The following is a 22,443-nucleotide window of genomic DNA, read 5'->3' on the forward strand; positions in this document are numbered from 1 at the left end:
CCATATATAATAACATAATTGGCCACACGTATAGTACACAGGAAAAAAATATTTTTTGCTTGTTTCGTTCATTGCTGTGTCGTCAGAGCATTGGTGGGAGCTGATTCTTAAATGTTTCTAAGTTCATATTTAGGAACTATTGCTTTTAAGAAATGCCATTCTGTGCAGTAATATAATCGAAAGTAATCAACAGCAATTGTTACAAATGTTAAAAAATAAACTTCTGAATGTAAATGCCAAATATTTTGATGGCTCTGTTCGTGCTTTGACATTTAGGGCCAAGCAATACATCAGACTCCAATCTGACTCAGCTCTCTCTCTTTGAATTTATTGTCCTGCCCAACGCTTGAATGGCAAAATGTGTTTCAACCACACCATCGAGGGAGATCGAAATGAGCATTCAAAATTCCAATAGAAAATCTTTACTTTGCCCTCAAATACTTATTCTCGGGTTGAAAGCAGAATAAGCTTCCATTTTTACTCCTCGAGCTCCAGAGGCGTCGGACGGTCACTCCGGCTATTCCGGCATGCTGGCAAACCGCCACCGACAGTCTGTCGGTGGCGGTTTGCCCAACATCCTAACCAAGCCCAAAGGGCTTCCTAAATAAATCACAGCAAGATAGCGTCAAATCTGCCAAAATACTTCAATACTTCAACAAACCATTAAATACTCCAAACAGAGTAGGTTTGACAATAAATAATGCTAACCAAACGTAATAAATTACTAAAACTATTGTTGCAAAGTGACCCTTCTTTTGAGGTGTTACCCCCACTTTAAATTGTTTTTGGGAGACTCACCTGATGATAATCTTGAACTCTAATCCTGCCACCCTGCAATCTGGTGCCCAGTGTATGTGCTCTGTTCCCTAAAAAATTTCCAAATTGCCTTAAAACTTGATTAAAACCTTTCCAATAAGGCCATAGTAAATGTTACAGAAATACACTCCTGGAAAGGAAAGTTAAATGCCAGTTGTAGACTGCAGCACTATTGTGCTATGAACGACAGTGGCAGTGAAAGCATGGATTCAGGGCTACACTGCAGCAGCTTGAACCCTACTGCACAGACCTTTCAAAATTACCCTTTTCACAGGTAGGAAAACCTGATTTTGAAAATTAAATAAGTCACCACTAAACACACCTTTCTTTCCAAAAGTTAGGGTGCATAATATTTAAGAGTGGAATATGTGTGGTATTAGAAATGGCATGCACCCCAGTGCCTACGCCGAAAACAACATTGCCACTAGTCAGGCTGTAGCTGGCACATAGGAAAAGTCAGAGTATAGATTGTACACTTTAATCAATAACTTTTTACCTGAACCAGCTACAGACTACAAACAAAGATCTATTGTTAAATTTAATAAGAGCTTATAACAGTTAGCATTGAGACTAGTGCATAATCTAGAGGCCCCGCAAGAGGAGTGTATAATGTGCTGTTATCCTCATAGTGATGACAAAATTAATTAGCCTTTTCATTATGACTCTGTTATTCGTTTTTAATGTATTTTATCTTTTATGGCTGTATTCTTTGCCGAAAAAAGATTGTATTATTAATAAGCATTTATTCTAATTGTGAAGTTGGATTTGTATTAAATATAAGGGAAAGTTATCCTTGCCTGAAGCTGCTGGAGACTAATTTGCATTAGTTCCCCAGCAACTGCCCAGACTTAGCTTCCTTGGCATTAGGTGTCAAAGAGGCGTGAACACTGTTTCCATAGAAGAGGCAATTGCCTGGGAGTAGGGAGGTATTTTCTTCCCCTGGCAGAAAGGTCTGTTGTGGTGGTTCCAGGCACTTAATTAACTTCAAAGATGCCTGCCCTGTAACAATCCAATATTAGGTGACACTTGGAAAGCCCCAGCTTTTGCCATTGGGAACCATTGCCCCTTTGGTTAGGGAGTGCCTAGGAGTCTTCCTCAACCACAGACTGATGACCCCTACAAAGGTGGACCTTTAAAAAAAAATTAGAACACATCAAGGTTAAAATTAGTTTAATGTCTGAAAATAACATCCTGTAAAGATAAAATCATATAAACCTGCCCCCAAAACACCTGCAACACTAGTATAAACCACAGCAAAGACTTAAAATCAAGGTTAAACATTGAAATGACATTTATAAAATACAGATAAGCATTAAATCTAATAAGAGGGCCTACAGCAATACTGTAAACAAACCAGCACATACTACACTACAAAAATACATGCCAAACCCACGCTGGTGGTGCAGCTACCGCCGCAATGGTGGCCCAACATACGGATTACGAGTTTGGCGGTCGGACCCCTATAGGACCGCTGCTACTGCTTGGTATACGGCATCCCTGGTGGTCTAACAGTGGTCTGAGGCCACAATATGCTGGCCGTGATGAGTTAACTCACTGCTACAGCTTTCATGGTGGAGAGCTGCCAGGAAAAGTGTGGCATTAAGGAAATTAAGCGGGCCCTACAGGGCCCTTGTTGCCTCTAAGCTAGGGGATGCATGCAGGGGGGTATATGGTGTGCCCCCCTGACTGTCTGCAAGCCCTGTTCCAGCATGGCAAAGGCCATGCCGTGCTGGAACGCTCTGTGGCAACCCACTGCACTGCCTTTCTAAGGCTCACATACGAGCCTTTGAAAGGCACCGCAGTAGGACTGCCGCCGCAATCTGAATACAGCAGGCGACCAGACTACGGATTTGGTGGTCTTGGAGCGGGGTGCTGGCGTGGCAGCCAGCTCCAAGATCATCAAACTCGTAATCAGGCCCTAAGTCTCAACATCTCTCCCCACCACTAAACCCCTAGAAAATAAATTCGAAGTAGTCATATCTGAACCGGAGACCTGCAATGGGAAACAGTGACCTCAAAGTCAACAAACAGCCCAAAACAACAAAAAAAGACTGCAAAATCAAAGCAACTAGGAAAAAAATGGCGACAAATTAAACAAGCATTTGCAATGCAATAGGTCTCACATTACTGAAAGTTTGAGCTAGTGGCGTTGCTTTATTACTTGCAACACCAATGGCTCAAACTTTCAGTAATGCGCAGACCTATTGAATTGCAAATGCTTGTTGACTTCTGGTGATGTTGTGGCCTTCTTTGCATAGTTTCCCCGAGAGAAACTTGCTTTGGCACTTCTCTCACACGATAGATGCACATAGACCTCTTTAAAGGCCAGGCTAGAGTTCCTCCAGGTACAAATTCTCCACTGAGCAGCTCTTCACTCTCCACTATCGTGCCTAACTGCGCCAACTAATTTAGTTCAGAAATCAGACCCACCCGTTTTTTGTTCACCTTTGAGAAGCCACTGGATGCGTTCCTATTTAAGCGAACATCTTAGCCAAATTGGCTGTAGAATGGCTAACCTAAAAACTACTAATTCATAATGAAATGTCCTTTATCCCCCTACCTACTTCTTGCCTATCACCTTCACTGCATCCTTGTAAAATCATGCATTCAAAATATCAAAACGTAGGCTCAAGTCAAACTAATAGAACTAACTTCTACAGTGATGTATCATGCACAGGAAGGGCACAAGTGCGCTCCTGATTCACCTTGGGTGATGCTCCAAACCTCAGTGTATTTTATATTCCTACTGAACCTAATGTTGGTCTTTAGTTAGTTTCTTTCCCCGCTTCAGCTATTTGTCTCCCCAGCCTCTTACTCTTTTTCCACGCTTGCAAACCCTTCCCCTTAGAAATCAGCCAAGTCTTTCGATATGTAAATCGCTTCCCGCCCCGTTAATTGCCTCACCGGTCCAACACTGTCTGCGCCTTTTTTTCTGATATGATTCATCAGTTCAAAACAGAAATATAGAGAAAGAAATTGAAGGGAAATAGTTTTCCATATTTCAAAATCGGAGCAAATCAACGCGCAGCCGGTGCGCTGCAGATTTTTATTAAGCCAATTCTATTATTTTCTGCAAGATCAACTCGCATAAATAATCTTGGATGGAAAGGAGATATATTTCCTCCTATCTTCTAAGGCCAATTAGGCCTGCTGAACATAACATTTTCCTAAACGCAGGATAAGCAGATCCTGTTGCTCACAAAATATTATTTTTAAATAGTTGTGATGGATACAAACTGAACCGCTCTAATTTCAATTCGAGCAGTAATTCCCAGTCCCGGCTGCAGTTATCTTCCGTGCAAGAAGGATGAGGGTTTTTGTTGTTGTCATTCTTTGGGATGATATTTTATCCTTAGAGAGCCTATCTCAGCAGAAATTCCGTGCACAAGACAATGGTAGAACTCCTTTGGTTGTCATGCCTCATTCTGTCAAAGACAGGTGTCTCGCATTGGCTTGTGCCAATAATAGAACGCTCCCTCCCCGCAAAAAAAAAGCATCAAGACATACCTGCGTCACAATGGTGACACTCATTTGACAGTTAACTGATTCTCCCCATTGTTGACACGCGAGACTTAAAAGATGTGGGCTAGGGAATGATGAATTAATACAGACAGATGCGTAAGCTATGAACTGCAAGGAAGGCTATAATGTGCTTGAGATAGGAATATCAACTGACACCTCTGACAGGCCCAACAAGGTTTTCTTTCATTTTGCACTGTATCTCGGCTTCATCCTTGCTCGTCTTGTTCTCTTTTCATCAGGCTCCCAACATCTCGTTCTGACAGCACAGAAACATTTAAGGCACTTTATTTCGAGTGCGAGTTAGCATATTTGATTTCTCATTAAAATGCAAAACGGTTGACATACCAGGTAAATGTTGCTACGGTTAAAACCACCAACGTCAGAGTCGAACACCGTTTCTGGCTTCTCCTATTAACTCTTTCATCAACCTGCCTTAACAGATAACTCTCCTCCTGTAAAGGGTGCCAGGGTCCCTTTGCTTATCAGACTCAATCAGCCCTATGTGCACTTGCTCTGGGATATGTAACAATTGCTAGGTGACAAGACATATCTGCATTTAGACAGTAAACGCCTACTTTGTGACACGAAACACCAGCTATGCGACATGAAACCACTGCAAAGTGACATGAAACATCTGCTGTATGACAGGCAACGCCTGCAATGGGACACACATCTCCTGCAATGGGACACACAATGGCTGCTAGGGAACACACAACAGCTGCTGAGTGACAACCCGTCTGTTCTCTGACGCGCGGTGGCTACAAGACCAGAAATGCCTACGTTGCAAAACAGAACACCTGCTTTACGACAAAAAACTTGCAATGGGACGAGAAATGCCACCTATGCAACACAAAATGCCTGCTGTGAGTCTTGCATAGGCTGATATTGGGGCACAAAGCGCCTGCTATGTAACTGAGGCGAAGTCTGCTCTCGGAGAGAAACGCTTGCTATAAGACAGTAGGCAAAATGAAACAAGCGGCAGTGAAAGCGATCGCGAAAGCGATCGCTTTTGTAACACAAAAAACCGCAAGTGGTTCGCGCGCGCGTGCCACAGCGAGACATGTGGTTTTAATTATCGCGCCCGTGTCTGGGCACGACAATTGAAACCACATGGGCTTTGGTGCGCATAACAGACACCAATAGACCAATGCGCCCGCCTTTGGCCTATTGCATGTTCTGTTTAAAAAAAAAACACGCAATCAAAGCCCAATAGCGGAACCCAAAAGGAAAAGCACACACATAAGTGTGTGGATTCCAGGGTCCGTTTTCAAACCCCGGACAAAAGGGCTCTCGCCTGCGCGAGCAGTGCTACGCTCTGCAACACAGGGCGCGATCCCTTAAAAAAAGACTTTTATCCCATGGGAATCAATCTAAAAATGATGTATTTATTAATGTTTTATAAAATAAACGTGTCAAAAATGATAATAGAAATTTCTGTTTAAAGAAATTATGCAACTGTTTCATTGTATCAATATATATTAGAAAATACTAAGAAAAACTATTTTTCTCAGTACTTATTAATATATTATAATGTTTGCAAAATATAAATAATGTAAAAAGCACATAATCATTAAAAATGACTGTACATATTTATAAAACCTGTATAACGACACATAAAAATGTATGTGCACAACAGAATCATATGTAATTGTAATTATTCTAAAGTAAACAAAATTCTTGGAATAAAAAATTATGACACAAAACTAATTATTGAAATGTGCATGGTAAAAATGGTATATATTAAAAGAGGTGTTTAGCAAATGTATACAACACAATAAACTGTCAAAAGATATATGTAACAAACATTATATTAATCAAAGCAATTGATATTATAAAATACTATAACTTTTTAATGTACAAAATAAAACATAAAAAACAAATGCTAGCAGTTTACAGATATCGCATGCATTGTTGCCAATAAAAACATAATCACATTGGGCAAAGTGTTATACTTTGGGGAAAGTCTAATGTACTGCTACCACTCAACACATCACAACATTAGGGAAAATGAAATACGTAGATTGGCGTGGGACCAGATTTAATTTTCCATTCCAAATTGAATCACATTGGGAAAGTGTTGTACTTTAGGGGGGGAGCCAAATTTACTATTTCAACTTAACCACATCGTGGAAATTGTTGGACTTTGGTGGGGGGAGGGGTTAGATTTACTATTCCCACTCCAAAATGAATCAAATTGTGTTTTAGACTTTGGGGGGTTCAGATATCATTTTCCCACTCAAATTCCAAACTTAACCACATAGATGAAAGTCTTTGTGGGGGGTTTAGATTTTCTATTCCAACTCAATACTGCACCACTGGGCAAAGTGTTGGACGTTAAGGGTTTCACATGTAATATTATCTCTCCAAACTTAATAACATTGCGAAAACATTTGGACTTTGAGAATGTCATGTTAACTATCTCTAATCAAACTTAATCACACTGTGGAAAGTATTGAACGTGTTGGATCATCCTAAATATTCAAACTCAATTCCAAACTTCAACACATTGGGAAAGTGTTGGACTTTGGGGTGGGGGTTTAAATGTATTACTCCCACACCAGAGTTACACTACGATGGGGAAAGTGTTGGACTTTGAGGGGTGGGGGGAATTCAGATTTACGAATCCCTTTTCAAACCTAACCACATTGGGGAGGTCAAATTTACTATTCCCACTCCAAATTAACACATTAAGAATGCATTGGACTTTTTGGGGAGCGAGGAGAAGTATCATTTTCTATTCCCACTCACACGCCCACACGAGGAAAAGTGATGTACTTTTAAATTCAAAATGAATTACTCCCACATAATTATAAAACACACTGCACTTAAAATAATTCATTAAAAAAAGACATTTGTATTTATCCCAGAAAGGTATACAACATAACATAAACCAGGTGTATTGAAAGTACTAAATAAAAAGGAAAAATAAAAAATATGTACTATAAATTTTAAATTGACAAATATAATTAATTACAAAAATTATTACATATTTTTCTAAATTATCAATATTTTTACTTTTTTTTTTAATTATATAGGAATTTAGCTCCTAATGAGAAAACAAATGCACAAATTACAAAAGATGCATTTATTTAATATCAATAATTATACTAAAATGTTACAATACATATATTCAATTAAAAATAATATATAATAAAATACTTTTAAATATTAAGCTACAAAAAACCTTTTTTTTATAATTTTATATACATACAAACCTACTTATTACACATTTTGAATTGTATAACAATATTAAAATAATTCAGAAATACATTTTAAAAATCATTAAATATAATTCCAATTTTACAGAATTAAAAGTAAAATAAACTAACAACTCGATAAATACAATGCCATAAGTAAATCATTATAAAGAAATGAAAGATCAAAAAAATAAACACAACTTTATTTACTCTCCACTCTACTCCCCTATAAATGATTCCCCCCCGCTCTTAAATTTATTATACAATTGTTTAAAAAAAACAAAATATACAAAATACACTCAAAAAACAACATAAATGTCAGCAATATAACACACAATAGTTCTAAAAAAATTACACAATACAAATTAAGAATTATCTTAATTGTGACCCACATATGCTGACCCACATATGCTGACATCATAACATTTAAGACACAATATTTGTGCTTCATGATATTCTTTCCATTATATTTTGTGAGAACACCCAGAAAGATAGTGTGGCTCTAGTACAAGTTGTAGTTCATGACTCGTTCTTTCTAGCACATGGTACTAGTCATGCAAAATGCATTAAAGGTGTCCATCCTCATGAAACCCTGCTAAGCTACAACTTCCAGCCTTGCCCGCTGGTGGATTTTGAGATTTTTGGATTTTGTAGCTGAGCAGGGTTCCATGAGTATGGATACCTTTAATGCGAGGCCCTGCTGAGCCAGCTTTCAGCACAGCAAAAAGCTCAGAGCAGATTAAACCTGTTCTTTTCTTACTCACTGATGGTGTGCAATCCCTGGGCAAGCCTTAGCACCATATCATGGTCCTTCAGATGTGGAAATCTCCATCTGATGTAAAATTCCTCTTGATCACTCTTGTATCACTCAGGTACTCTTCTAGGCACCAGGTCTCTCTCCAACCACAGTGGGCATCTGGGTCTTGTGTAGTTTGGAGTTCTTCTGCTTTTTGTATCACTGGAGCAGTCAAACAGGTGGCCATCCACGTTATCTTTGGTGAGCAGTGTCTGTCCCTGGGTGCCAGAAACAATCAGGTGTCCATGGGTCTTTTTTCAACTTTCAGGCAAAGTACTGTTTTTCCCAGATGTTTCCTTCCCAGGTCTAGGAATGTTCTGAGGGGGTGGTGGTGAGATGCCAGTCTTACCTAGTTATCAGGAGTTGAAGGACAAGACGTAAGGAAGAGGGCTGGGAATCAACTATCAAGGCCCTTCATAACAACTTAGTTAATGCACTCTGATAGGGAAGAGAATAGAGACTTTGGAAGACTGGTTGCTTTAAAGTTAGAAGCTAGACCACTGACCATCACAAGCATGGAACCTCTGGGTTAACTGTGGTAGAATTGTGCAAAACACCTACACTTTAAGACCCTTTTGCCTGGTAATGCTTTGCAGTTTCACTGACTACCTTCTTCAATAGTTTATTCACCCCCACTTTTGTTCCGGTGTTCCGTTTTGAATCCTTTGTTTTTGTTGTTTTTGTAGTGAGTCTTTCATTGTTTTTTCTGAACTGACCAACTGCAGTTACTTAGTCTCCAAAGCCTGATAATCCTGGGGAGCATCTACAGTAACCAGGCTCTCACAATGGCAACACTTGCTTAGGATTCGGGTAAGCCTGTTTGCTTGGGAGTTTCGGGTGCTCACAGTAATATTGCACACCTATGTTATTGCACTGAATCCTTCTTCTCTAAACCCACACTTACACAGATCCTCTCCATAGAACTAACAGAGTAAAGGGTGTGTCCACCTTGCTGTATCCTATGGCTGCAACAGAGGATTTTCATACCACAGCACTAACTCGAACTCCAGGCGACGTTTTAAGAGCTCTTGTGTGTGTGTGCCTCTCTCACCCTTCCCCGTTTTCTCCTTATTTCTAGTGTGAGGTTTCTGACTACTGGACACCCCCGAGGGAGTTGAGGATAGTTGGGACTCTTGGAGCATCCACGTGTTACGCAGACGCTTGACACCTGTGCACAAGCCAGTGATTGTAGAATCTGTTTAACAAATCCTAACTATTTTCTCAAAAATCCCTATCTCCTTTTGCGACCTTCACTACAGTCTCAAAACACAATGTCTCCCAGAAGCCTCCCCTTGGAGGGACTTGGCCTTTCTCCTAGCCATTCCCCTATTTCAGTGAGGGGTCTTTCATTCTTTCAGGGTCAGAACTGGTTCTCCTTCCTGCTAAGGATGGAGCTAGAAAGAGGATGAATTGGCGAATGGAAGCGGCTCCTGCCAGTTCCCGTTAGTAGCACATATTCAAAAGAAGAAGTACTAGTTGCTGAAAACACCCCAGGCCATCTGGCTCAAAAAGCCAAACAATTTTTCTCTGGAAAAAGGGTTGTGAACACCCATCCCAGAATGCGTATTGAGCCTCTGGTGTAGCGCTGAGAGACAAACTAGTTCTAAACCAGTTTTCTTTCAGGTAGCAGCAACTACTCTTTTGTAAATATATTTTTCCACTAAAATGTACTTTCAACATTGAATTACATTTTTGAAATCTAAAGTTGAACTACTGAAACTGAATGAAATATAAAGTTGAATCCTTTAGCTAGTGAGTTTCATATTCAGAGATATAAAAAAAAAATTATTTATATCTAGGCCTGTTCATGGAAAAAATGGTTTGCATACCGATTTAAAACAACTTGTGGACAATTTGTCACTGAATTGGCATATTGTTTCTGATATGCATTTTTTAAAATTAATTTCTCAGCATTGTGGGCTCAAAAGGAACACTTGAGGTGTGTGTTTTATAATATCTAAAAATAGGATTTCTTACGTGGTATTGCTGCAGCTCAGAATACAATTGTGCTCCCTGAAGCTATATATGTTTCTAATGTATGTGAGTGGGTTAAATGTACACTACAGCACACACATAACTTTTAACTTCCATGTCATTCTTGCACCATGTATTAAATCTTACAGGCAACGTACGTATGCCAATTAGGTTAAACCAATGCACCATCCATGTTAAGGGAGAAAGTACAGGCACTATGTTGCTGTTTAACAGTTGTAGAGCCAACAAACACAGATAGGGCCAAGTGGGTGGTACCACAACCAAAATTATGCCCTTTCTTAGAATTATGTTGCTACTTTTAAAATTAGTGGAACTGTGAATTGCTCCAATGTTGTATTGACCTAAAAGTAATTCTTTGTTTTCACATTTGGATTCATCAAAATAGTTTCTTTGTTCCCTTTATTTTCGCTTCACGTTACAAGAGGCTAAGAGAAGGTAAATTTCCGGTGAGTTGCTGGTTGAAATTATCCTTTAGGAAAACAAAAGTTTTTGTGGAATTCTTTAATCTCAGCCTGGAATGCGGCTTGAGTAAGTACCAGTTGCAATCTTTCTTTGCCCACAGTGCCACTCCTGACAGAGACCAATTATTTGCAAATCAGACCTAGCCCTATATAACAGGAACAGCTCATCTAGAAATGCAGGGCTGGGTAGCCTCTATATAGGAACACAAGCAACTCAGTACTGGTTTTGGTCTTGTTGATTGTGTCCTTAGTGAGTTGCGTCTTAAACCTCAAGGGCCTCATTACGAGTTTGGTGGTGCAGGAGTGGGGCGGTTCACCACCTCCTCGCTGCCCGCCTGCCAGATTACGATACAAATCATTTTCTGGCAGGCGGGCAGTGTGGCAGTCCCGGTGTTGTGCAGTAAAAAGGTTTAATGAGCCTTTAATACTGCCTCGGCGTGGGACCGCCACAGCGCGTCCCAGAACGGCATTGGACTGTAAAGTTCATGCCGTGCCAGAACTGGGGGGAGAGGGTGCTTGCACATAGGGGGGCACAACATGCGTCCCATGTTGTGCTCCTCTGCATGCACCTACCTGCATGGGGCAAGGAGAGCCCTGTAGGGCCCCCTTTGTTTCCGTACTGACACCTTTTACATGGCTTTGCTGAGTGCCATGTAAGGCTGGCGGCCGGGAAACTCATAATATGCATGGTGGTACCGCAGCAGCACTGCCAGCATATTCTCAGCCTGAGCCCCTGACCTCCGCGCAACCACCAGGGAATGCGGTTCCCTGGCGGTTGTAGTGGTCAAATGGTGGCCCGACCACCAAACTTATAATACAGCAGTTGGACCGCTGGTGTGGTGGTGGCTGGCCCGCCACCACCGAGCCCCCGTGAGTCTGGCGGTCCATGGATCACCAGGCTCGTGATAAGGCCCAAGGCACAATCAGTAAGGCGCTGCCCCCAAGGCCTAGCCATCACCCTTTGAAAGCCTCGCCTAGAAACACAAAAAAACAAAAGGTGGAAATCTTCAATTCATCTCAGCTACTGGTAAATACTCTGAGCAGCATTCCAACGCGTTGCTTTCCATTTCCCTGTGCACTACAGACATTTGCCGTATGCAAATTAACCTTGGTTTTTCCCCAATAGGAACAGTCAAGCCTGAACCATTTACCCTTTAAACTCGCAACACAAGCAACCAAAGGGAATCAGGTAAAAAGAGGTTTAAGTCAGAAATGGTGACCTGGTCTTTGAAAGATTTGAACGTTCTAAGCAGGTTGAAATGTAGTGATCCTTGCACATGCCCTCATCTGTAGTAAATCAGTCACACTAACTTTAGGCCAAGGATTAGACATTTGCATATGGTCATTTGATTTATGCTGAAGCCAGTAAGAGAAGTGCTAAGTTATTGGGTTACAACAATGGCAGCAAATGGTAGCTGTGGGCTTCGTGGATATAGGAAAAAATATTACTGATGTAGTATCATTTTGTTACCTGGTTTAAAGCGTGTAGTGGTAATTTTTTTAAGTCATCAACATTAAAGTTGAGGCCTGAGCCATTTAAATGTATGTTTTAAAAGTGAATCTAATGTAATACCTGTTTGCTTCATTAAATGTATATGGCCCATGAATGCTCCATTAGTAGACCTCATGCAATCAAGACGGTAAGCATTATGACTATACATTTCATGGTTTGTTGTGATTAAATTTATTTTATATTCGCCACCTGAGGGCCATCAATTTTGCTTTTTGAAACTGATTTGATTAATATGAGTCTGTCATTAATTTTATTTTAAAGTTTGGTCACTACAGGGCCAGAGGCCCTGTTGCTGAAATGTTTAGGTAGACGCGATTTGAGGGTTATTAGGTAAGAAAGCCCTACACTACTAAAAGTGGGGGGTGCTCTCTCCAACACCAGTCGCCCGCATTGTGTAATTTTATACAAAATAATTAACAAATTAGGGAGCAACCTCCTAACTGTCAAGCATTAACAAAAATGTAACAACAATGAACTTCATTTTCTTTGTCTTTTATCCTTATATCTTGAGTACGTAGCTTCAGTTACCAGTGCTTAATTTGTAAAACAATAAGTGCCAGCGCTCATGTCTGGAGGCCACTGCAGCTAGCACTACACATTGCCCCTGCCATGCTGCCAATGATAGTAACAACACAACTACTAATCATCACACTCCTACAAGTGTGACAAGTAGGACTATTTGAGGCCCCCAAAACTATTATAATGGATTTGGTGGCAGGTAACAGTCATTTCTAATTTATATTGAACTAATAATTAACTGTTGTTATGGTCATCGCTAAATTAGCCAGACAGTGACATCTTGTGGCAGACTGTTCCAGGCGCTGGTGTTGACAGTTAAGTGCCGTCACGAGCACCAGAAACCACAGGCTCAAATTGAGCACTGTCAGTTACAAAACATATATAACAAGATCATTGTCCAACACAAGTTTCATAGGTAATCTCCTTTGCAATGCTTACATTTCAAACAATTATTTTTCTGAAGTAACAGGGAAATCTAGCACAATTCTCTAGAATTGCACCTTGGTGCTGCTGACAATCGCAGGACAACTAGAACAGCTTGTGCTATTCCACCCTTGCGCTGCTGACTCAAAAGCCACCTCCAGAGAAAGCTTGCAGGATTGCACACTTTAAGGACAACTAGTAATGGCTTGTGCAACTGCACCCTTGTGCTGCTGATTCAACGGGCACCTCCAGTGGTTTATTGTACAACTGCACCAGCAAGCTTGTATTATGTGCGACATTGACCCTAAACCATACACTTCATAGGTAGCCAAATTCATGTTGACTATGACCCACTGATGAAAGGGTAACCTATCTTGCACATGGTGTTCAATCTGTATATAACTGTTCAGGGAAAACCAAGTTCCTCTGCCCTGTTAAATAATTAATGCCCTACAGCAGACAGTCTTTACCTGTATCAAACCCATGACAGTCACTGAACCTAAATTGAGAAATGAAGAAGATATAAATGGAAAAGTGGGTACTGTTAACACTGTTTACTCTATGAAAAGAGTTTACTCTGTACTACAATATTTGCAGACAGTGAAACTCTCATGAGAAATACACCACAGAGCATTACAAAATATCTACTAGTAACAGTGTACACTCTATGCAAAACGTGTCCAAAGAGCGACTATTTACTTAAAATAACCAAGGTCCGAAGGTGCTAAAGATTATACTACCTGCAGCCTTCAAACTATGGTGACAAATTACAGATAGCCTATCTTCTGAAGATAAACAAGCACAAGTACCTAGGTTTGTGCCTGCTGCATACAGTCTTCTATGTTAAGTAGAAATTGTCACACTAAGACGACTCTGTCTATTAATTCAAGACTTTTTACAATACTTAGTATGTAGTACATAGAATCTTTGCACTGCTGTAAACTTTTTCTGCAGTAACAAAAAACTTGTGTGTAATGTAATGAACACAAGTTGTCAATTGTCATCTGCACACAGAGTTACTCATCAAGACAAAGATTTATAGCGTGTTCAATAAATCTACACATCTGTGGTGCATTAGGAGCTCATGCGTTTTGCAAACACGTACAATGATTAGCTGGACACAGGCTGTACAAAAATAGGTAGAACATTAATATGGTAGCTACCCGCCACTATGTAAACTATAAAACAAACTAACACACTCATTGGATGATGTTATCAGTGATGTCATCAATGATGTCATTTGAGATGTCATGAGTGATGTCATAAATTATGTCATAGAACACGTCATGAGTGATGTAATATGTGAGGTCATAAGCAGTGCATGGTGGGGGTGCAAGTTATAGTTATAACTGGTGAATTTCTGTGTTTTTTTAGTTCAAAACGTTAACGTTGTCACTGACATAGTCACCTAACTATATTATTACTTGAATCCTTGAATCTTTGCCTTTTTAGTATATATATTTCCTTTTCCCCGCAGACTCACTATAAACCATTAGCATAGCCAAGAGGTCCCATAGGCGAGACCTATTGGCTTTACCAGGGCTTGTTTACTAAAGTAGCCATTGCAAGTCCTGTGCAACATTTGGGCTGCGGTTTTATTGTAGTTTAATATCTTGAGCCCCCCCACCCTGTCCCATTAGACTGACCCGTACTCACTCGAAAGGAGCAGCCAATTTCCGAGAAGCGACAACCCTCCCTGCTCCTTGGCATCGCAGATGTTTGAGTCTGTAATGGGAATGGAAAAATAGAGACACATTGAGACATCTGATTTCCTCAGAACCTTATCGTCTCATAAATCAGCCCTCTCTGTGATCTGCCCGCCCCAAACATAACTTTACTGTATTTCACAAGCAGTTTCCTAAACAATCACTACAAATCATTCTGGCGCGCTAAACACGTGGGCGGTATTACGCAGAGTGCTAAAAAGAGGTCATTTGTACATGTGCTGTATTTTGTTAGAAGGAGCGGGGTCTCATTCTTGGCATTCATTGCACGGACAAATAGCTTAATTTACGACTGGAAAAAAACTTTCAAATTAAGAAAAGTTGGGTTTGCTCTCATAAGCAGATTAAGGACCTGATTATGAGTTTGGCGGTGTGGGGGTGGGCCGGCACGCCACCGCCCCGAACCCACACCGCCCAACCTCACCACCAGCCGCCCTCCAGATTACACATTTGCTCGTGGTCTAGTGGGTGGTCTTCTTTGGCGTTCCCATGGCAGTGCCTATTAAAAAGGCACCACAATGGAAGCATCAAAGCTCAGGCCTGCACGGCATGGACTGTGCAGTCCATGCCATGTGGGAAAGGGGGGGGAATGCAGACAGGGGGGCCCATCATGTGCCCCCCAGCATGCATTCTCAGGCCATGAGGGAACAGGGGCCCTATGGGTCCCTTAGTTTCCTCACCACCACAGGTTTCATGGAGGACTCACTGCCATGAAATCTGTGGCAGTGAGGAAACTGGTAATATGCTTGGAGGTGATGCTGCGGAACCAGCAACATATTGCTGCCCTCAGACCCCCGTGCCACCACCAGGGATCATGGATCCCTGGCGATTCCGGCATTCCTATGGTGGTCCGACCACCATAGTTGTAATACAGCTGTTGTACCACTGTTGCGGCAGACCCCGACCGCCACCGCACCTCCACTGCGAGTTTGACGGTCCTTTGGACCACCAAACTCATAATTAAGCCCTTATTCACACAAACGCGTGAGGAAGTCTCCTTCTGCAGATGAAGCCATGAACCTGTCACTGGTGTGCAAGTTTTCTATTGTAATCTATAAAAGTTGTTAGATCCTAAAATGATTAAATCTAACCACGTGCCAGGTTCTAAAACTCCAGTGCAGATTTCCTCATTTCTTTGTGGCAGAGGCCTGGGGTATACTATCTACCTCATCTGGCAGTGAGGCTTTTTCCTTTCTAGATGGTGTTAACCTGCAAATGCCCTCCTTGGCCCCATAATGAGGTTTAAAAAACCACACAAGCGTTCTGAACCAAAATACTGCTGTGGGGCCATCCCAATGGTGCAATGTGTGCCATATAAATTCATATAACAAACATAGCATAACATAAGATAACTAGGGCAGGGGCATTATTGGGCAGTGAAGGACCGAATTATGCAAAAGTGTTGACTAAATTATGCAGCACAAAAAAATACATTTTGAGGCACAATATAGCACATTTTAGGTTGCCATTATTTCACTATTTTGTCATGTAAGAAACATTAATACTTTGTGGGTAAAATATTTGCCTTACTAGTAGCAGTTTAACAACACCCAATTAGAGACATTAAAATCTAAAAGTTCAGCAGTAACCTTTGCAAAGGGTCTGCCACTACGTGAACCATGGTTTGCTTTTATTTAGAAACTTGGATCCGTTTGACCTAAATCCTCTTAAGAATAAAAGATCTCTCCAACCACCTTACTTTACTGGAACGCATTGTTTAGCTCCAGTGAACACAATGCTTGTATGTACTCAATGCAGTGTCTGAAATAATCACTGCATATTATCAGTACTCCAAGAAAGATGCTCCAGGGAACATTTTAGGCTAGGCCTGCAGGCAGGATGCATTAACTTTAAGAGGACAACATTAGGGTGGTAATCTAGCTGTGGAAAATACTTTATTCACAGCACTCTAAAAAATCCATCAATGAAAAAGTGAAAAGAAAATCCGAGATGGACTATTTCTTCAAACCGCGATAATTGCTGTGTGTGGTAGCAGAATATTTAATGGACTAAGGGCCTGATCTAAATCTTGGCTGACGGGTTACTCTGTCACAACTCTTCCGCCGTAATATCAATCTCATTATATCCTCTGGGATTTATATTTTGGCGGAGAGAATATCGATCACCGTTGTGACGGAGTTACTCGTCTGCCAAGATCTACAACAAGCCCTAAGTCGAGTAGGACAAAAATGTTTTGTCCTATATGTTGTTTACAAAAATATCACCTCATTGGAGTTAATAAATAAAATCTACACTTTATGGGCAACTCTTCCTTTCCTGCATGGTCAACCCAGATTTATTTTTCTGGACGCTACTTTTGCTGGCATTCGCAGTCTGTGCACTTCACCGCTACAACACTGTGGTATGTGATTTCACCGAAAAATGATTTCATGGAATAGCATTACTGAGAAACCAGTTCATCTAAACTGTTTAATGGAAATTTTCAGAATTAATGGCATTTACCTTGGCAAATTTCAGAGTTGTATTCATTTCACTGGCAACATATAACGTTCATCGAGACAAGTTGTACACGACACTGGATTCTTTTAGTCCAAACTGTGTCCTGGACAGCAAATGCTTGTATACAAGCCAGGGGCTCAAAATAAACTGAAACCATCTTGAATAAAAAAAAAAAACCTTACTTTAACAATCAAACGCTCCTATTCTTTCTCTGCTTTACCTTCTCCTTGGACGAGGCTTCTGCTTTCAGGTGCTTTCGTTCCTTGAAACAGCTGCTTTCACACACGTGCTTCTGTAAGGGAGATAAGATACAGGTTAATCGCTGTCATACAAACTTATCAATGCAACTCATGGTTGTTTAGAGACACTCAGGTCCTTACTTAGATCTCGGTGGATGGAATACTCTGTCACAAACGTTACACATCTGCCATATTATGGCCCCCATAGGATTTAATGGGTTCGTAATACGGTGTAAGGGATATCAGTCACTTTTTTGAGAGAGTATTCCCCTCCGCAGAGATGTAATCAGGCCCTGTATGATTATGACTCGAGCTTTTAAAATGTACACAGAGAAACCCAAGAAAGGTAGGTGCTTGCATAATGTGAGGTAGGACACCACAGAGTCATTATCACTAGTTTGGGGCCAAATAACAAGGAATATACGATGTTACATTGCGGTCTTCACACCGAGATACCTTTACAACGCAGGCATTACAACACAAGTCGTTATAACGACTTGCGCTGGAGGGTGCTGGACTTAGGAATAGTATGATTTACTATTCCGACTCCAGCCTACGTTACAGTAGGGAAGGTGTTGGAATAGTAAATCATACTATTCCTTAGCTTAGAGCGCCATCCAGCGCAAGTCATTGTAATAACTTGCGTTGTAATGCCCGCGTTGTAAAGGTATTTCGGTGTGAAGACCGCGATGTAACCGATGTTTCCCAATAACAAGTGAACAGGGAGCACTCTAATGGCAAACTGGTATTTTGCCTGAAGCACCAAGCATACTTGTTCTATTCTTGGAAGCCTGGATATTTCCATTCTTTACAAAAAGCATGTGGACTTCATGCGTTCTGTCGCACATGTGAGCGTTTCAAAGTCGAAGAAGGTTTTCTCTTCCTTTAAAATCAAGGAAGGTTTTCACTAGCAAGCAATTTTGTAAAAAATAACAAGAGCAAATGCGGTGTTTATTACACCCGGATTTTAGGGCGAAATTAGGAAGTATCATAATTCAAATATACGATGTACTTGATCAAAGCCCAGTCTAAAGCACTGACCGCCCCCTCCATCCTCCCTTCAGAATCAAAATAACAGATTTCAATTTAAGGAAAGATATTTTCCCCAAAAAATGGTGTCCATCATTTACCCTACCTTCCCTTCTTTTGTCACGTTCCCCAAATGTTTACTATGCCGACACACGTCCGACTCATGGTGGCAACGTTTTAATCCTATTTAGGTCTCGCCTAGCAACGCGCATGCGTTGCTCTGCGAGACTTATTGTAAGGGCTTCAAAAAGCTCACCACACGGTCATGCGTGTGTGGCCTATTGCTTGCGGTTACCCGCACAGGCACCATCTGTTTTGAATTATCGTGCCCAGACGTGTGAGTGATAATTCAAAACAGATGTCTCACTGTGGTGCGTCCGCGCGCACTACTCGTGTGCTTGTTCTAGGAGAACACGGATTGGGAGTAAGGCCACCTTTTGGGCTTTCAAATGCATGTTTAATCTGATCCAGCATTTAGATTCTCTCATGAGACTCCTAACTCGATGTAGAGAACAGAGAGATCAGCTTAGGGAACAGAGGACATTACAACGCAGATTTTGCCTGTACATATAGCTCCTACTGTGCACTGAAAGACAGAAGCGAAGGGTTGTTGCGCACTGTGTACTTTGTCATTGATAAGGATAGTGCTAAAGGGTATTTTTTTGCATGGTACAAATTATTGTTTAGTATAATTCTGTACATTTTCAGTAGAATATGTATAGATGGTGTACATCGATTGTAAAACTACTGCATTTGATTCTGGCAGGACAACGTGCAAGTTATGCAAAAAATTTTGCTTCATAACAGGAAGATGGGGAGGAATGCAAGTTGACTCCTGCGTGGTCTTCTGAAGGCAGCCCCTCGGGTATCTAAGATCAGCTCCGTTATCTATGGCCTTTCTGAGCTGGTATTAGCACATCTTAAACAAGCACTGCATTCCTTCCTCTGAGCCACTTCTAAACATGGTAAACCTCCAGTCCAGCGCCCAATTAAATGACCCTCTGGGGACGGGGGTCCTGGGCAGGACCAGTTTTATGTGAGCAATTCCCAATATAAAGACAATTGGGAGAAGGGAAATGATGAAGCGCCGCAGTCTGAAAATGTAGTTAGCGGGTCCCGACATTGTCAACAGAGTTGACTTAGAAGAATATGCAAAGGCCCTGGGGTCAAGCACCTCTCACCTTTAAGTATTTTATCGGCTGTGGGTTCTAAATTACGCTCCTAAATATGCCTCACAATTTTTTGCGGAGTCCCTTTACTCTTCCCACGAGCCAGCAAGATAGCTCAGCGAGTTAAGCGCACTTGATGGTGGCACATGTGCGATCTGCTTGTCATAAGCCTCCATCCAGGATCGCCGATTTAGTCTACTGTTCTTCTTAAAGCGATTAGATGTCTACCATTTATTTTGATAATAGTAACACTTGTGTTTTACAAAGCATTGTAGTGGCAGAACTGCTGTAGCAAGCACTATGTAAAATACAAACTTTTATTTTAAAGACTTACAACACCAAACCAATGTCAAGGGATCTGGCTTCTTTTAGCCAACCCAAGCCTCCCGCTTGCGGAACCAACCTCATGCTTCTAATGGACTACCAGACACACCCTGCTCCTTTATCTCACTCCTGCAGGTTCCCCCTTTCTCGCTGTATGACTTTTTTTCCTTTCTCTTCCTCGTTATTTTCCCTTTATGAGTTTTCCCTCTAGCGTGCTCACTGGAAGTTTCCAATGAAGAAAAATATGTGCTGATCCCCAAAATTAAGACCCAGTGGACCCAACCAGCAACTACTAGCTCAAATTAAGCACTGGTTCTAAGCCACATTAGGACCTTATAAGTGTTTAGTTATCCAGCACAATATCCTTGGTGTAACAACATCAACTGCTGCATGGCTAAACACTTATAGGTCCCAACGAGACCTGTTGGCTATGCCAATGCTTGTTTAAATTATTTTCTTCCCTGCGAGATTTTTATCTCCGATGATATGCAAAAAATAACACATGCCCAGTGGGCAAGAAGCTGGCTTGGTTAAAGGCCCAGTTCAATATGCATAAAAAAGGGCATGCTGGGTATTTTGAGGGAGCCACCCAGAAGACAGTGGTGTTGCATGAAATGAGCAGTAAAGGCCATATAATGCCGCGAGTACCCACTGAGCACATCTGGAAGCCGTGCCGGTGTATATGGGGTGTGGAACAGAGCTTTAGAAAGAATATCATTACAAAGCTAGGAAAAGTCACAAAAAAGAAATGTATCTACTGAGATCAGTGACTCAATTACTATTTTCCAAAACATATCACAACCAAAAAAGGGAGAGTAGAGGTAGGAAGTAATGGGACCTGTCATCCACAAATCTATTCAAATAATCAAAGAAGGTACCCTCTTAAAGAAGTAGAAGTAAGGGAAGGGAAAATAAATCAACTTGCAGAGAATAACAGCTCAAAAAAGAAATTATTTTCTTTTTTATAAAACCCTCACCCACCCAGGTTACCCCTTGGTGGCATACTTCATCATTGGGTCCATCCCTGCCCTCTACGGACAGGGGCGTGCTACGACCTGCACATACACAGGAGCACTGGTTTGTAAAAATTGGGGGTGTCCTTATACACCTAGCCGTTAGTGATGAATCAGAAGGGAGTGGGTTTTTAAAAAAAATGTTTTAAATAAGTTAAACATACCAAAATAGTGAGTTTAAAAAACAATGTATTTCTACCCCTAAATTGGTATGCTAAAATCTGGGGACATGTGGAAACCTTCTAGGCGTAATTACCTAAGGTTTCTCTTGGTGGTCAACTAGTTTCATGCCTAGCCCCAAGGCATTTCATCAGGACCTAGAAAGGAGAAATGATGTTCCCACTCCTGGTGCAGAAATAAACACAATTGATAATAAAACTTCAAATTAAACATACAGCACCTAATTGGTCTGTGTTAAATCAAAAATACTAAAAATATTTAAAATGCGAATGTCATGGGGCCCCATGAGTCCATCGTGGAGTTTTAAGGAGGTACGCCTTTAGTCAAACCTCCGTCAAGGCAACTCCCTCTCTGTAGACCAGACCGTACTCCTCCATGGCTCACCTAAACCAATCACAACGCTGCAATGCAGCACTGTGATTGGTCTGAGCGCCATGGTTCGGCGCTCAGACAGGGACTGTGGGCCTGGGCATGTTCTCCATGCAGACTGTAATGCAGTCTGCATGGAGAACATGCAAAGCGTGCACTACTGTTTAGACGGCCCGAGAGGGCCAGTGAAAGCATCATGCGCACTTTAGTGTGCCCACCACTCCTCCCCTTCTCTGTCAGCAGAGTAGCCCCGCCCTCATGCTGCTGCAGCAGGAAAGACTAAAATTATAATAACATTGTGTTATTTTCCCTTTCGTTTCCTGCTGCGCAGAGGAGCTGCCACTGGTGGCATGTGTTGGATCGGATGCCTGAGGCCTGGAGATGTTCTCTGAACATGGTGCCGCAAAGCTTTCTACGACAGTATGATGGGCCATTTCATGATGGTCTTTGTTGGTGCAACGTAAAGCTGAGCCCCTATTTTATGTGCCTACAGTGTGTAAAGTGAGTTCACTTAACCTGATATTTCTCTAGATTGGAAGTTAATTTTCAGCATGTCCCTACATGCCTCCTACTCAACCAGGCATCAAGGACTGGAACCCCGGGAGCCGGTTTTCAAAGCCCAGGGCCGCACCGGTGCCTCTGTCTCTTTCCCCAGCTCCCTGAGGTTGATTACAGCAGGCAGGAGGCTGCAAGA

General features: G+C 41.4%; 1 protein-coding gene across 1 annotated transcript in view; it reads right to left on the bottom strand.

The window, feature by feature from the left end:
• The window catches only part of TRAF1 (TNF receptor associated factor 1), a 152,881-nt gene that overhangs the window by 24,871 nt on the left and 105,567 nt on the right, over nt 1-22,443 (bottom strand). Inside the window, exons 6-7 of the mRNA XM_085613576.1 lie at nt 17,647-17,718; nt 14,899-14,967 (exon numbers count right to left, since the gene is read on the bottom strand). Of these exons, the coding sequence (XP_085469702.1) occupies nt 14,899-14,967; nt 17,647-17,718 (141 nt within the window). The remainder of the gene's footprint in view (nt 1-14,898; nt 14,968-17,646; nt 17,719-22,443) is intronic.

The sequence above is a fragment of the Triturus cristatus genome, chromosome 1_2 (genome assembly GCF_964204655.1).
Source record: "Triturus cristatus chromosome 1_2, aTriCri1.1, whole genome shotgun sequence".
NCBI classification, from domain to species: Eukaryota; Metazoa; Chordata; class Amphibia; order Caudata; family Salamandridae; genus Triturus; species Triturus cristatus.